This window comes from Macrosteles quadrilineatus, unplaced genomic scaffold (assembly GCF_028750875.1).
Source record: "Macrosteles quadrilineatus isolate MER2022 unplaced genomic scaffold, UCM_ALF_1.0 Scaffold_8__2_contigs__length_117827958, whole genome shotgun sequence".
NCBI classification, from domain to species: domain Eukaryota; kingdom Metazoa; phylum Arthropoda; class Insecta; order Hemiptera; family Cicadellidae; genus Macrosteles; species Macrosteles quadrilineatus.
This window is the reverse complement of record NW_026542601.1, coordinates 83,454,740-83,470,850: the sequence shown is the minus strand read 5'-3', so window position 1 is coordinate 83,470,850 and position 16,111 is coordinate 83,454,740. Positions and strand designations below refer to the sequence as shown.

Here is a 16,111-nt window from a genome sequence, read left to right as displayed (position 1 = left end):
CCCATTTAATCTTTTCATCTTAGATATCTTTAATCTGTATATTAGCATAACATATAGGCTACGTGCGATTGCGATTTTTAAATGTACTTATTATATTCTAGAGTGACATATCAACATGTATACACTGTAAATAAGAAAGACGGGTGATGAAAGTTCTGGCGAAATTCCGCAGTGTAACACTGGTAAGGCCAGTTTAAACATTAAAGTACTCAACGAGGGGACTTCTCGCTCATTTAAAATGGCTAAAAGTTAAAAAATCATAATATTGTATAATCTCGGGATCGGCTGAGACGAATCCCGAAATCCCGGGATTGGATTGAAGGCCCGGGATTGAGACCCCTAGTAGTTAAAAAAAGCAATTATACTACGAAGGACCCCTCAGATTCCCGCACGACGCTGCTAATCGTGAAAATGGTTAAAATCAATTCATAGGTCTAATTTTCTCTTTTCAATAGGTCTGACTTATTCCAAGTCTTTCAATGACAAATTAAACAGGGATAAGGCAAAAAAGGAAAGGATAGTAAAAATAAAAAAAAACATTAAGAAAATGAAATCAGATAAACTAAACCCCGAGCACAACTGAATTAAAAAGTACTGTAATAGAATTTCTACAGATAAATAATATATATGTATATTGACTTTAATATGTCTTTATTGATGTATTAACAACGGTAACATATACTGTATTGCTGTTAAGATTGAAATTTATGTGATTTAATAAATATAATGAGAAATAAAACGTTCAGATATATTTATTTAGTGTTCCATAAAACAAAAATGTATTTGTTTAAATTAGTTCTATATAATTTATTTATCATAGGCCTACAAGATAACAAACTAATTTATAGTACAAAATATTATAGAGGCAATTATGACTGTGATATAGTATTTTTTTAACCATCAAATATGAAAACATACAGTTATTACTTATATCACACGTACAACGTTCTTAAGTGTTGTTTTATTATCAGATTAAAAAATATATGTTAATCATTGGAGATCCAAGAGTTACACCGATGCAATCGTCAGTTTATGCAGATTACAATGGTATATAATACATATATTTTACTAATTTATTTTGACGATCAGGGGCAGTTTTATCGAAGCGCGACACCAAACCCCGCTTTATCCCCGTGTATTGCTGGCGCTGAGTTTCGGCGACTTGTGTGACGTCACCGCGGCTTGACTCCGGCCTGTAGTGTAGTGGGGTCTTGGTAGGGGTGTCTAAAGAAAGGTATTGGTCTGTAGGTGAGCCCTCAAAATAGAAACGAGGTAAATTTCCTTGCGGCTCTGCCCCAGAGGCCTTTAAAGTTCCCTCTGCAATTTTGTTTCCATTTCGACCATATGGATAATTTTACACTAATTTTAATGAACCAGCTGTTAATATTAAAATTGTATTCAAAGGTCTACTGAAACTGTCAAAATTAAATGTTTACATTATTATTTATGATTTTAAATGGATTCTCCACCGCATGGCAAGTTTTTTATAGTTTCAACAAAATGATGAATTTATGATACGTTTTAAATGTTTTGTTCAAAAATCTATGCATTATTGCTCTTAGAAAATTTTAAATTATGACATAAGTGTGACATATCAATTTCAAAGGAACATATAACTATTTCTTATCGGGTTAGCTTATATATTGTAAGGTTGGCACTTGCTATTTTCCTACTTTCAATCACCATTTATTTTTAAATTCAAGAAAGAACACCTGAGATTCATTTATTGGTATAACAGTTTTTGATAATCGGGTTGAAAATTGTGTCATAAATGAGTACGTTGAGGATGAGAGCTGTGTTCAAGTTTTGGAATAGACTAACTACGGAGTCTATGGTTTTGGTAAAGTATGTGAACTAATGTCAATTCAGGTATTAAAAAAAAATGTGTACACAGTTTTTACTTTTATGTACACATGTAGCTAGGTCGAACAACGCATCTAAACCTCACTACATACAAAACATTCGGAAACACAACAGGGTTCACATCGTACACATCACATCTCATCGCATTTTCATAATTTGTTACCAAGGCTGGACTAGGTTATGGATTTGGTTCCGCAAATGTTCAAGATTTGTGATAAAATTTCCTACTATTATGGTTCATTCCAATCCACGAAATATATGCACAGCTTTATGTGATCTATAAGGCCAAGGCAAAACTACCCTATAAGTTAATGAATTATCAAGTAAGAACAGGATGATTAAATGCATGGGTCGATGTGGCAAGAGAAGGAATTAAAATTGCTGACATCGAAGTAAGAATGTTACTGCTTTCTGGAGAATCAAATATTTTTATCAAACAAAAAAAACTTATTTAATATGCTGATAGAATTCTGTATTTTTATGACCAAAGATGAATATTACTTATAAATCCGGATACAATCTGAATGGTTTTCCTAAAGCAGATGGAATTAGTGGTTAGTAATAAATATTGACTCTTTCCGTAACATGATAGATTAATTATATGAACTCATTCTCCCATATAGTGAAAGTGGCCTTGGTATGAAACAAACCCATGAACAAACAATTATAAGACTCCTAAAAACCTTTTGGGCAACCTAAAGCCGATAAAAAGGTAGGAAATATTGTGTTAAACGAATTCATCAATCACTTTTTTTAGGGAACACAATCGTCATACTTATTATTGCTTATCTTCCCTTCATTTAACTAAGATTTTAATGACTTCACTCTATCCATCACAATTAGCTGAATTTACATAAAACCTCAAGATTAACCGTCGATTTCGACGGGGTTCCACTAGTGATATATGATACATATTTAGTATGTAGATCTGTTCACATGCACATACTCACAAACATCACTTTAAAACATTTTTTTGGGGTTCAGGAGTATGTTCACCGAAACTTCAACTCAAAAATCTTGACGAAAACAGTACTTTCTCCTTATACTATGTATGGGGGGGGGGGGGAGTAAAAAGTGCTATATTTACCATGAGGCCTGTTTGACAGAGCATATAGTGGACGGACTGGGCCACGTCGGCGGCATGAAGATTGTTGTGGTAAGGGTTCCCATACCTCAAGTACCCTTGTTCGACCCTGTTGAGGAAGTTTTCTATTGTCTGAAGACTTATCTGTTTGGGACAAAATAAAAACATTAGTGCAAGAATGCCTTGATCATAGGTAAATAAATATATAAACACACATTTGGAGTAGGGCACTTGTTAGAAAAATGCCTGGTTATGTAAGGTAATGGATGTATGTATAGGTCAAGCAAACAATAATTGGCCTATTGTTCAAATGGATTAAAGAAACCACTAATTAATTAACGAGCAATCAGAGTCCAAAATTGCATTTTGGATGTTGCAATACTTCCCAATTATATCTATATGGACTTTTCCCTTTTTTGTCCTGAATGCGCAAATGTCCTAGGCTAATAACCCGGTATTGTTTTCCCCAATACTTAAGGCTAGGCCTAGAGGTTGCGGTAATACTACTAAGGTCTAAAAAATTCATTGGTGATGGCGGGCTGTGTATCCAGGACCTGAGAGACCAATGTCCCGCGCTCTACCACCGTAAAATATATTTTTAAATAAATAATATAAAATAAGCTATCGATAGCAGAACACTTTTTGAGGCTTAATAATTTAAGTACTCTAAAATTTTATCTAAAACTCGCAACAATTATAATGAGGAAATTTTTTTAATATTTAGGCCTTGCGAGTGTCAAATGAACGTTTTTATCCATAGAAATGCAGAAATGCAAAAACTTATTAAGAAGTTAAACTTGGTATGCTTTCAGACGAAATTATCTTATTTCTAAGGGGTTGTTTTAAGGGATATGTGTATATTATGTTATAGTATGTATGTTTGAATTACTAATGAATAAAGCACTTTAAAATAAATTAGACCTTTTTGATTGAAAGCCACATAAAAAATTAATAACATGAAATAGATACGTGATAAGTAAAAATGATTATAAAACGATTCCTTAATACTTCTTCCTCTAATGAGTAATATAAAGGTGTGATAATTTCTCCCTAAGTTTAGGATGGAAATAATAAATATTTACATACGACGGTGAAACATCAATAGTAAACAATTAAATTGACCTTTAGATACTGTTAGTTTATCATTTAGTAAGATCTAAAGCTTTATTTATGTATTCATTTACAGTTTTGTATAAGTCCGCAGATATAAAATGCACTTTAAAGTAAATTTTACAGTGCGGTATATCAATCAATGGCTACAAAATTTGAGGACTAACAGATTTAAAATTATGTTTAAATATTATAAATCAATCTAATTCATTCATAGCAATTTTGATCACCAAGTTTTTAAAACTTGTTGAGGGGGCTTGTACTCAGAGAGAATACAACTTTACATTGATTTTGTATTCATTTTCTTAAAGAATAAGTAACGTAAGTCTTGTAACGTAAGTAAGTAAGTCTGTATAGATTTATTAATATATTATTAATATTGTTAATGAAATGTAAATAAGTAATTTTATTTGTGCTAAATCACCATATATTTAGTGAAGTAACAATAAACTTAGACAATAAACTTAAATTTTTCTTCAACTACTCAGTTGAAGAAAAATTTAGGTTTATTTCTGTCCGGGACATGTAGAGATTGTTTTTATGTTTTCTATATGTTTATTGTTACTTCACTAAATATATGGTGATTTAGCACAAATAAAATTACTTATTTACATTTCATTAACAATGAGCGAGTGCTCAGGCTAATAAATACAAAATAGACTATAAATTTTCTATCTTATTTCAGTAGAAAACAAATATTCACTCTTAATTAATTTTATACAAGAAATGAATTTACTGACAATTAACACAATTATTATTTGAATATTTTTATTGAATATGAATGTAAAATTAAACCTACCTTAAACTTAGACAGGCAGCCGTATCTGTTAAGAAGGTCGTATCCGAGATATCTGACAGGCTGGTTCTGCGCCGCTTTGCCTAGGGAGAATACGTCGAATGACCAGTCGTCTAGGGACTGAAACAAAAAAACAACTTTAAGGTAATCAATTACAGTGGAAACTTGTTAACAAGACCATCGTTAACAAGTTACCCTCGATAACAAGTGTCATTTCCAAATTCCCTATAACTTAATACCCCTAATAACATGACAAACCTCGATAATAAGTCGTCTTTGATAACAATTGTTATTTAATATTCCCCGAGAGTCTTGTTATCAAGGTTTTACTATTATAAAGGCCGTGTAATTTTCAATGTAAATGTCTGTAAATGTGTAAGTGTGTGTATGAATGTAAATGACTTATGAGACAGTTAACTAATATAGAATTAGCCGTTATCACATCGATTCTCGTTAAATTACTAACTTTAATCCTAAATTTGGGAAAATATTTTATCAGATTTGGTGTAGTTTAGATGTAGTAAATGGGGTGGGTGGCGTTTCCTGTGAGAAATTAAAAAAAATAAAATCTGCATTCCCATTCTAAAGAGTCCTACTCTTATCGTAAAACTTTGTTTAAATAAGTTTATTTATAAGAAAGTAACTATTTTTAGGTCAAGTAGCTTCAACTATGCTCCTAAAAAGGTGAAAGACGTAAAAAGAAGAGAAAATAATTCTTTGAAGCATGTGAAAGAAATGTGAACACCAATTCAAGAAATGTATATTGCTTACTCTTAACACGATTAAATTAACTGTCTGTTGGATTAAAATTGATAAATATCAAGCAATTGATGCAGAGTAGAGGTGAATAAAGCACATATAATTTTAAAAACAATTTTGCATCATAATACAAAGTTGTTTCGTTAAATGTATTCAGTTAAGTATTTATACAATTAATTTCAAGTTTAACGAAACGGAAATGGTTGCATTATTAATTATTTGGTACTATTAAAATAAGTAATTATAAGTTTTAAGGTAGATTTTTATTCCAATCTCATACATAATTTAATTTATGCTTTAACATTTTTAGATTTGTTTGTCATTATATCTTGTTTTGTTGTTGTTGCCATACAATCCTGATCTTGAGAATTTCTAATCCAAGGAATGAACCAGGATAGTAATATATCTAGACAAAATATACAACAACAGCACATTAGTGTGGTCTAATGCAACAAATAAATTTGGGAATAAATATATTATGCTTTTAGAGTAGAAATCTTTCAGATTATTTAATATGATAGTTAGTTCAGTACTGTATCTAGGCAACAAAAACATGTTAGTTTCAATGAAACAAATTGTTATAATATGGTCAGAAATATTTTATAGTCAATCATTAAAGTAAATATTTATTTACATTTTGTATAGGATACCTGTAATAGTAGTATATACACCTTATTCCTATTTTTAGTTTTTCTCACTGTAGTATTTGTGTCGATGAATCAAAATAGAATTTAAAAGAATTAAAAGTTAAATACTAATTAAAAGAATTAATTAGTATTAAAAATCTATCCCATTCCTCCTGTACCAAAGTCCATGACCGGAATCCTAGGTTAGCAACCCCCCTTTAAACTATTCACCATTATCTTATGTGTCATTGTAGGTTTTGTGGGAAATAAACGCCATTCGCGAAACGAAACCAATAGTTATAATGTTACAAACTTTCATTACACATACCTTGCATGGTATTGTTTCATTTACATCACTATTTAGTAAAAGTTGTGTAAACGAAATATACGTTTTTGTAAAGGTGATATATGGTAAATTATTGCGCGTAAAATTACATTTCGGTGTTACAAAATAATTCCTGTAATAAAAAAAAAAACTATTATTTTTAGTCATTAGAGTTTGAATCCGTAATTATATATTAATATAACTTACATTTATAAAAATCTAGCAGTATTTATTGTTTCTGATCTTAATTATTTTGTGTTTTAAAGCGTGAAAATTACTATACTCCAATTTAAAAATTGTAATGACTAAGCCGAACATACTTTGATTTAATGATCAGTACAAAATTGAATCGGTTAAATCGTTATACAGTATAGAACTATTAAAACTAAAAATTAGATATGGTAAAATTTTAAAACTTTTAAATTTTAATATAGTGAAAGCGTGAAAGTAATTAACAGAGTAACCAAAAGCTTCCGTTGTGGAGCCTCAAACCACCAAACCTGTATTACTTTGGTGGTTCAACACCCCACATCATATGATGGCTTGACTATGGAAAAACTTGCAACAATTTATAGGATCGCTTAATAGACAATGTTGGTTGGCATATTTAAAGTTGGATTGCTGGCTTTTATATTTCAGTCTAATCACCTTAAGTTAAAGTTTATTTTTTTTACAAACCTACGACATAGCGTAGGGTTTATTGAAATACCTTCCTTGTAAATTTTATTGCGACTTATTGTTAGCAAAATTGTTTATTCATATTTTATTAATAAGACCAAATGAAATACTTTTTAGTTCCAACTAAATTTTAATGGATGATAAGTTATTTGGTAAACGAAAATTTTCGCCATGCCGAATCGAAATGTAACTGGATGGCCACTTTTTAAAGTTGCATCGTATAATTTGGCTGTAGATATTATCTATGTAATAGATTCTACAGCATATTCATTTAAAATGAATTTTCAATATAGCGTTCTTTCCTAATCTTAAAACAAACGGATAATTCAGTTTTCAGGATGTTATGTATGGCACCTGTTAAATCAAGTTCTGTGAACGTAGGATTAATAAAATACCCCCGTCACAGCAAACCTGCAGACTAAGAAAATGTTCATTTGCCTGATTTGATTTTCACCTATTTTAATAACATTAGGTTTACAGTAATACCTAAGTAGGCTAGCTATGTTCGCTACTTCAGGTAGGATAATAAAGTGTGAGTTCGTAAAATATCAACAGTTTAGTAAAAAATTAATAAATTTGCAAAGTTTGATCACAATACAGGATGGTTGAAAAGTAACTTGCACCCCCCCCCCCTAACTTTTCAACCATTTGAGATATTTGAAATCGGTTTGCGGCAACTTGTTTGGATATGAAATAATTATGGTAAATTTTGAAAATTTTGCCCTTAGGGGTTCGGGGGTAGGGGGTAGCTCAAAATGTTGAAATAGCAAGTATAGTCGAGTTTGGTATCATTTTGTAGGTCTTGACGAAACATAACAATTAACATAAAGAAAATAGAAATCGAAGCATTAATAACAAAATGGCAGCTAAAAATGATTGAGACAATGGTTATTTAAAGTAATTTTGAACTGCCATTTTGTTATTAATTGTCCGATTTCTATTTTCTTTATGTTAATTGTTATGTTTTGTCAAGACCTACAAAATGATACCAAACTCGACTATACTTGCTATTTGAACATTTTGAGCTACCCCCTACCACCGATACCCCTAAGGGCAAAATTTGCAAAACTGACGATAATTATCGTAGCCCTTTATATCCAAACAAGTTGCCGCAAACCGATTCAAGTATCTCAAATAGTCAAAAAGTTAAAGAGGGTGCAAATTAATTTTTTTACCACCCTCTTGGTTATTTGGATTTGAAACGTTTTTGGGCGCAATTTTGTTGTTAGTGGACCGATTTTGGTTTTCCTTATGTCAATGTTTATGTTTCGTCAAGACCTGTAAAATGATACCAAACTCGACTATACTTGTCATTTGAAAATTTTGATCTACTCCCTACGCCCGCTACCCCTAAGCGCAAAATTTTCTAAATTTACCATAATTATTGTAGCCTCTCATATCTAAGAAGGTTGCCGCAAACCGATTTCAAATATCTCAAATGGTTGAAAAGTTAAGGGGGGGTGCAAGTTACTTTTCAGCCACCCTGTATCTATCTATATATTAATAGGCAAGCATGTTTCTTTAAAACCTTTTTTCTCAGCTTGTGTGCATCGTGGGGTTAATCTGCGCATACCGTTAGAAAGCAATTTTCCTGTAGGTGTGCAGAATCCCTTTATAAATTTAAATAGACTCAAAGATAAACACAAAAAATGAGTTTGAAAATTTGAAAAAATTAACATGGATTTTATGCGTTGCAATGCTGGTGACGAAATAACAACGAAATATAAACAGAAAATCAAAACAAATGGAAGAAACTCCAATCACATGTTTTATTTACAGTGTGGGGTGAAAATAGAGAAGTGAGTACATTACATATTTTTGGTCGAATTTCGACCACTGGACGACCTCTCGTATCCATAAATAAGCAAACTGAAACCGTTTACTTTTTCTCCCTAAAAATAACACGGGGATTTTAGTTTACCATATTTTTATTTTATCCATAACAAAAACTGTACAAAAACACTTCCATCTATATATAAAGCCAAAAGTACCCATGCACTTTTGAGAAAACTACAAGTCACACCCCCCATAAACCATATACTTAAAATGTTCGTCATGACGAGAAACCTTGCTCAAAATTATCCATTATTTCATAAATTGCCCTATAAGGTCGTAATTGCTTTCCAAAGGGAAATTTTCCATTTATCTAATGTTAAAAATACCTCAGCTGTTATTATTTGTTTGTATTACCATTACTGTATTCTGCTTTGTTTATTTCAGCTTAACTTAACCAATCAATAGTTTTATTAATACTTATGTAGTAAACGGGGTGGAGCCCGTGGGTAACAGCTAGTATAACTTAATTACTAATTTATTTTTTATGTTCTACAAAACAGTCGAGAGAGAAATTAGAAAATTTAAGTTTTGAGGGTGAAAAATTGTTTCCAATTTTTAACTTTTTAGTGAATTTTCCATTATGGCTGCGCGATAACTAATGCAAAAATTATCCGATTTTGAAGAAATTTGGTACAATTGTGCAAACCTACGTTTATTCGAACGAGTCGGCGAATCAACGTGATCGGACTATGGAAAGGCGGGTTTTATGGGGTGAAAATAGGGTTTTCCCATTTGGAGCATAAAAACAAAAAATCACAATATCTTCCCAAACCATTTCGTGGAGCTAAAAAAAAGAAATAATTTTGTATATTGAAGCGTTGTTTCATGCCTAATGGTTACGGAGATAATTCAAAATATTTTAAATACAAATTTCCTAAGTCACTCTTATTGAGAATAAATAAACTGTAGTTATTTATGAATATATTTTAATTAAATTTGGCAATTTTGTACATTTCATACTAAGCTATCAACATTTTGATTAAAAAAATAATAAAAAATAAAAAAAAAACACACCTAAATACCTTTTGTGTAGCAGCCCACTGATGGACGAAATAAAATTAAATGTTATTTAAATGGTAAATCAATCTGACAATTTTAACGGAATATTTCAGTAGAAATCCAGCCAGGTAAATGGAAATTCGCTTAGTCTGCAGATTTGCTGCGGCGGGGGTATTTTAGTTATCTAGGATCTTTAAAACCACCTAAAGTGAGATTGTTAACAAATCCTATCCTTACTTTTGATGTAAAACTCGTATTTTTTTGCTTGATTGAAACAATGAGCTTGAATGTAAACTACATGTAACTCTGCAACAACAATCAATAGCAACTAACTATCGACTACTACAATCGAAAAGTTCAACTGACTCACGTTTGCTGGTTTACTGTAGTGATTGGAACGAACAACAATGTAACAGCTGATGACCTCGTCACCAGCTGATTGTATTTGAAACTCATGCACCACAATGAACGTATTTGAAACATGATCATCAGGCTAATATGACGAGTTCTAATAAAGTTCACACATATTTATTTGTCCCTTATATTTAACAAGCGTTTAGTTTGACTACCGAAGTCATGTCTTTGCATAAAACCAATTATGTTTTCAATTGCTTTAAGTTAAGAAGTTTTCCTAAGTCTAGAATTAAGTTTATCTAGAATACAGCAATCCTATGGGAAAAATGACATGTTATTATTCACTAATTTTATTTAATATAACTGCAGGGCAATGGTCCTATTGTATATTTCCTGGACGTAATGGACTTGCCAAAACCAGAAAAAACTCTTGTAAATAAATTGTACAACCACTAAACTTTTTCGCCCTGCAGTATCTTGCATGCATTACAATTCTACTTTTGAGGCTTATAAAATTCAATATGTTCATTAATTTTCAACCTTTCTAATTGATTTTTGTGAATATTTCAACAACAAACTATTTATGACATTTATGTTTATTTTCGTTGATCATTTTACAATATGTTACCCTTTTAGCTTATCCTAAAAAATATGGCGTATTCGAAAAAGAATTTCATCAGCACTTTTCGTTGGTAGCTCAATTCAAATACGCTCATATTTATTCCAAAAATACCTGCAAATTTAACATGAGTATTGCACCAGTAAATTATTTTACATAGTTAAAGCTATTGCCCTAGTTTTTTTTTATAAGAAGTGTGACTAAGGTTTCAAACTATCCTGTTCCGAACATTAAAAGGTAGATATTACAATTAAAATGATAAAGCTTGAATTTAGTACTTATCAAGACACACAAGAAAGCTACGTACATGTCAAAGAAAAACAAATTAGTTTTACCACTAATAGTAATAGGATCTTTTTAAAACGATATATGACCAATGAAAGTTGTTATGAACATATGAAGCTATTGACACCATAGCAACCTGTAGTCTTTATTGTCAGGGATTTTGTTCTAAAATAATATAACACAGTTTACTTTTATTTCAACACTCTTTTTTACTTTTCTGATATTCCAATCGAGTCATCTCAAAAATGAAAAACTAATAAATTGACGATGGAAAAAGAATGGGAGAGGTGTGAGATTTGTTACAATGGGAGTTTAAAAGCTAATCTTCAGCAAACATTTAGCCACTGCCTTGGGTCTTATACCGCCACCTCAATACGTTCTGCATTCTATTGTGTGACTTTATAAGGGAGAATTCTTTTATAAAAAGTCATTGGTCTTAATGAGGTGTTAGTTCTCACTTCTTCTAGTTACACATTTTCTTTTGTCGTTTAAAAAAGCTATGGCTGATGATCGAAACCCGCAAACAAAGAGGGGGGGGGGGTCTTACCTTATATTTTTGGCAGAACTTTTCTGTATGAATAATAAATGTTTTCTAAAATAATTTTTTCATAAAATCTAATACAATACTAGAGATACATGAACTGTTTGAGAAAAATATTCATTTAAATATTAAACATTCATGAGACTCTCTCGGACTAAATATCATTTATTGAGAACCACCATGATGGCTTAACTTTTTTACCTATACGATCTAGAAATGGATGAGAAACAATATGTAATACAAACTTTAATATATTATTACTGAACCTAAAACGGCTTTGTATATATATCCAATTTAACGGAAGGATATCTATGTCAAGATAGCTTGCCTGAGAACTGCAATACAAACTGTCCACACAGAAACTATTTTACCCCCCCCCCAAAAAAAAAAAAATCTTACCAAAGTTTGGAAAGCTATTGACCTGTTCCTGGGAATCAATGTTCTATAAAAGCGGTTACACAAATGAAAGTGTATAGATCAGATACTACACTTCGATGAACATCTCGGTAATGTTTTAAGGTTACAAGATAACTTGTTGAACCAGAAGTGCACAAGCCCTGGAGATGTACAGTTAATCGCTTCTCAGTTGGTTACAAGCTACAATTCGCAACAATACGTGTCTAAACACATCTAATGCTATTAGATTAACGTTTATAATTTGCCGTTTGAAACGAATTGTTGGTTGTAAAAGAAATGTATAACTGTATTTACTCATAACTTGGTTTATTTTTTTTTGTCAATAAATTCAAGTTAAATGACTGATAGTCGTAAATCAGTATGTGAAGAAAGAGAACATATTAACGGATTTTGCGATTTAGCGTTCCCTAAGATAAAGGAGACATTCCTATAAATTGTAAATATAGATAATCTTAGCCTGTAATATTATTAGTAACTAGCTGGGTAGCTTGGTGGTTATAGTGCTCGCCTGGTAATCAAAAGGTCACCGGTTTGATCCCGAGAAAATGTTAGTAGCTTCTTGATAGTTCGAAATTGAATCCAGCTGTCCTTGATCATCGAGCTTTTAGTAAATGATCCTGGCTAATGAAACAGCTGATCTTAGTAACAAAGCTACAAAAGATATCCATTCTACACTCCTCCTTCACTTATATTTGGGTTAAAACACGCAGTTATGCACCCAGATAAACAGTTGATTTAAATAGGCATACCACTATCATTTCCAAAATAAAAATTTAAAACATTTGTCACTGAATTGTGATTTTAAAATTTTGGAATTGTCAAACAATGTTTCATGTGTGATATACAACTTTATATTTTAGGTCCCAAAGCAAATGAAAGTTAACTATGCTTCAAGATCACCCATATACGAGTACAGTAATTAAAAACATAGTAGAGGTTTTACCTTGGAGAAAATATATTTAGCACAGCCGCATTCTCGACTTGAATTGAATATTTGAAGAAAATAATACATCTGCATTATGATTGAGTAACTACTATTACCTGTTAAATATTTAAATCAATTGGCAAACTCTATTAAATAGCTATTAACTAAAGAAAATTAGGTATCGTAGAGGCTGATTTTATACTATATGGATGGGTTGCAACTGCAAGTAGAACAGGCCCCAGATCAATCATGACAATGAGGGGCTTAAGCTTAGACAATTAATCATACATTGTATAGATATGATATACAGGGTGTCCCGTATGTAAACAGCGTAACTCCAGGAAATGGTTTTACGGGTCAAAATAAAACTAAAATAATCGAACAATAGTTTTTTTAATGACTCATAAACTAAGTATATAAATTATTTTCTACTTTTTAGTGGGTTTAAAAAGTTTTTTTAATCATACAGGATACGGGGTGTCTGGTCATTAGTGTTAACTAGGTGGCGTTCGCAAAGGCATCCACAAAATTGAGCGGAGTCATCAAGGGTTCATATTATTGTTTTTGTCATACTGCAGTAAAATCGGTCGTTTTTAATGCATGCGTTGTGGGTCTAAATTCCAACATATTTCCCTTTAGGGAGTAAAAATACTTTTTAGCCTCTATGGAGTAAAAATCAGCTATTGTCAACTCAGTTGTAAATTTCTATTGTAAACGATTGCTTGTATCAAAATATATATCGATTCATGCTTCGTAACAATTTTAAACTACAGTCTACAGTCTCTTCCCATAGCATTTTAGCATTGCAGATACATTAATCCATTCCCACACTCAACACTGCTCACCTTTACCACTTCCTTCACCACCCCCAACGTCGTGGATCTGTTTCCCTCTCTTCCCATAGCATTTTAGGATTGCAAATATATTAATGCAATTGCCAAAGACTGTTCCCACACTCTGCACTGCAACCCTTACTACTTCCTTCATCACTTTCTACGTCTCGGACCTGTTTCCCTCCCTTTCCTCAGCATTATTGGATTGCAAATACCTTAACCTATTGGTCATAAACAGATCCCACACTCCGAACTACTCGCCTTTACTACTTCCTTCACCACTTCCTACGTCGCGGACCTGTTCCCCCCCCCCCTTCCCATAGCGTTTTAGGATTGCAGATACGTTAATCTAATCGTCATAAACAGTTCTCACACTCCGGACAGCTCGCCTTTACTACACTCTTCACACTTCCTACGTCACAGACCTGTTTCCCTCCCTTTCCATAGCATTTTAGGATTGCAGGTACCTTAATCTAATCGTCATAAACAGTTCCCACGCTCCGGACAGCTCACCTTAACTACTTCCTTCACCACTTCCTACGTCATGGACCTGTTTCCCTCCCTTTCCACAGGGAATTTAGGATTGCAAATACCTTAATCTAATGGTAATAAACGGATCCCATACCCCGAACAGCTCACCTGTACTACTTCCTTCACCACTTCCTACGTCGCGGACCTGTTTCCTACCCTTTCAATAGCATTTTAAGATTGCAGATACCTTAATCTAATCGTCATAGACAGTTCCCACACTCCAGACAGCTCGTCAGCTCACCTTGACTCCTTCCTTCACCACTTCCTACGTCGAGGACCCGTTTTCCTCTCTTCCCATAGAATTTTAGGAATGCAGATACCTAAATCTAATAGTCATCAACAGTTTCCACACTCCAGACTGCTTAACTTTTTCTACTTCCTTCACCACTTCCTACGTCACGGACCTCAAGCTAGTGTCGTCATTTGATTATATTTATTATCCATACCGTTTCTGTACTAATATCTGTGGAATAATGCTGTTAGATATTTCTTTATCTACTGCATTCAAAAGTCAACAGCTGATCATATGTCTTTGTTTATGTGTCAAATACTGCTTCCATAAGGATTACATTGAAACTTTGAGACCCAGTGGGGCGGATTCCTGAGAGACTTTTGTAACGCCATATAGATGTTGGCACTCACCGATATGGTCTGAATCACCATGCAAAATTTGAAAACGATTGATTCAGCCGTCTAGGAGGAGTTTGCGTATTACGAAATGCATAAGAGTCGACGTATAAGAGCTTCGCTCGCTTCGCTCGCTCCGCTCAAAAAAAATTGTTGGTGTAAGTACAAAGTAAATGAAGTGTGATGATGCATACACGAGGTTCCAAGTCTAAAAATTGGCTTCCCAAAGAACTATTTAATTTTGTTTTTAAATAACCATGTTTTTAAACACAATACAGCAATTTTTCAATTACCTGTAAATGGATTTGATTAGATTATGTAATTATTTTTGTATTCTAAATTAAATCTTGAATGAGAATAATAGCAAATGATGGAGGATCAATCGTAAAAACTCCATTGTAATAGTTCCAAAATAAAAATTAATGTCTACAATAAAGATTTAAAAACATTAGTGTATTGAATTTTTCTACACTCTGTATACAAGAAGGTAGCAAAGTATGCTGACAACTGTGCCATTTTATAAGCTTTCCAACCATATTTTACTTTTTTGAGGTTTCTGCTCATGTCCGCTTTAGTGGTTTGAAGACTCCAAAACATGGTGTTTTTTAAATTTAAAAATAGATAATAGGCATGTATTTAGCAAAACTTGTATTGGTTTCAGTTTGAACCGTAAAAACATTAGTTCCCTGTATTAAAAGATTTTTTTTATTGTTTAACTACAAATATTCCATTGCCACTTTAAAACGCATATTTAATTTAAATAGTTTTATAGATATCAAGTTAAACACTTAAAACAATAATAATGGTTTAGTTTACCTCTGTCAATATGGTCCTTGCGTAGTTTGTCACTACTGCAGTTTCGTGCTCGTGGAGCACATCATCAGGTGAAGGTCACAAAAAGTT

The 16,111-nt window shown here is 32.3% G+C and overlaps 1 protein-coding gene across 3 annotated transcripts in view; it reads right to left on the bottom strand.

Moving 5' to 3' along the window:
• The window catches only part of LOC128999701 (dual specificity calcium/calmodulin-dependent 3',5'-cyclic nucleotide phosphodiesterase 1-like), a 64,513-nt gene that overhangs the window by 13,303 nt on the left and 35,099 nt on the right, over positions 1 to 16,111 (bottom strand). For all 3 annotated transcript variants that reach the window (XM_054426336.1, XM_054426337.1, XM_054426338.1), the window contains 2 exons: positions 4,857 to 4,973; positions 2,951 to 3,091 (listed from right to left, as the gene is read on the bottom strand). In XM_054426336.1, coding sequence (XP_054282311.1) covers positions 2,951 to 3,091; positions 4,857 to 4,973 — 258 coding nt within the window. The remainder of the gene's footprint in view (positions 1 to 2,950; positions 3,092 to 4,856; positions 4,974 to 16,111) is intronic.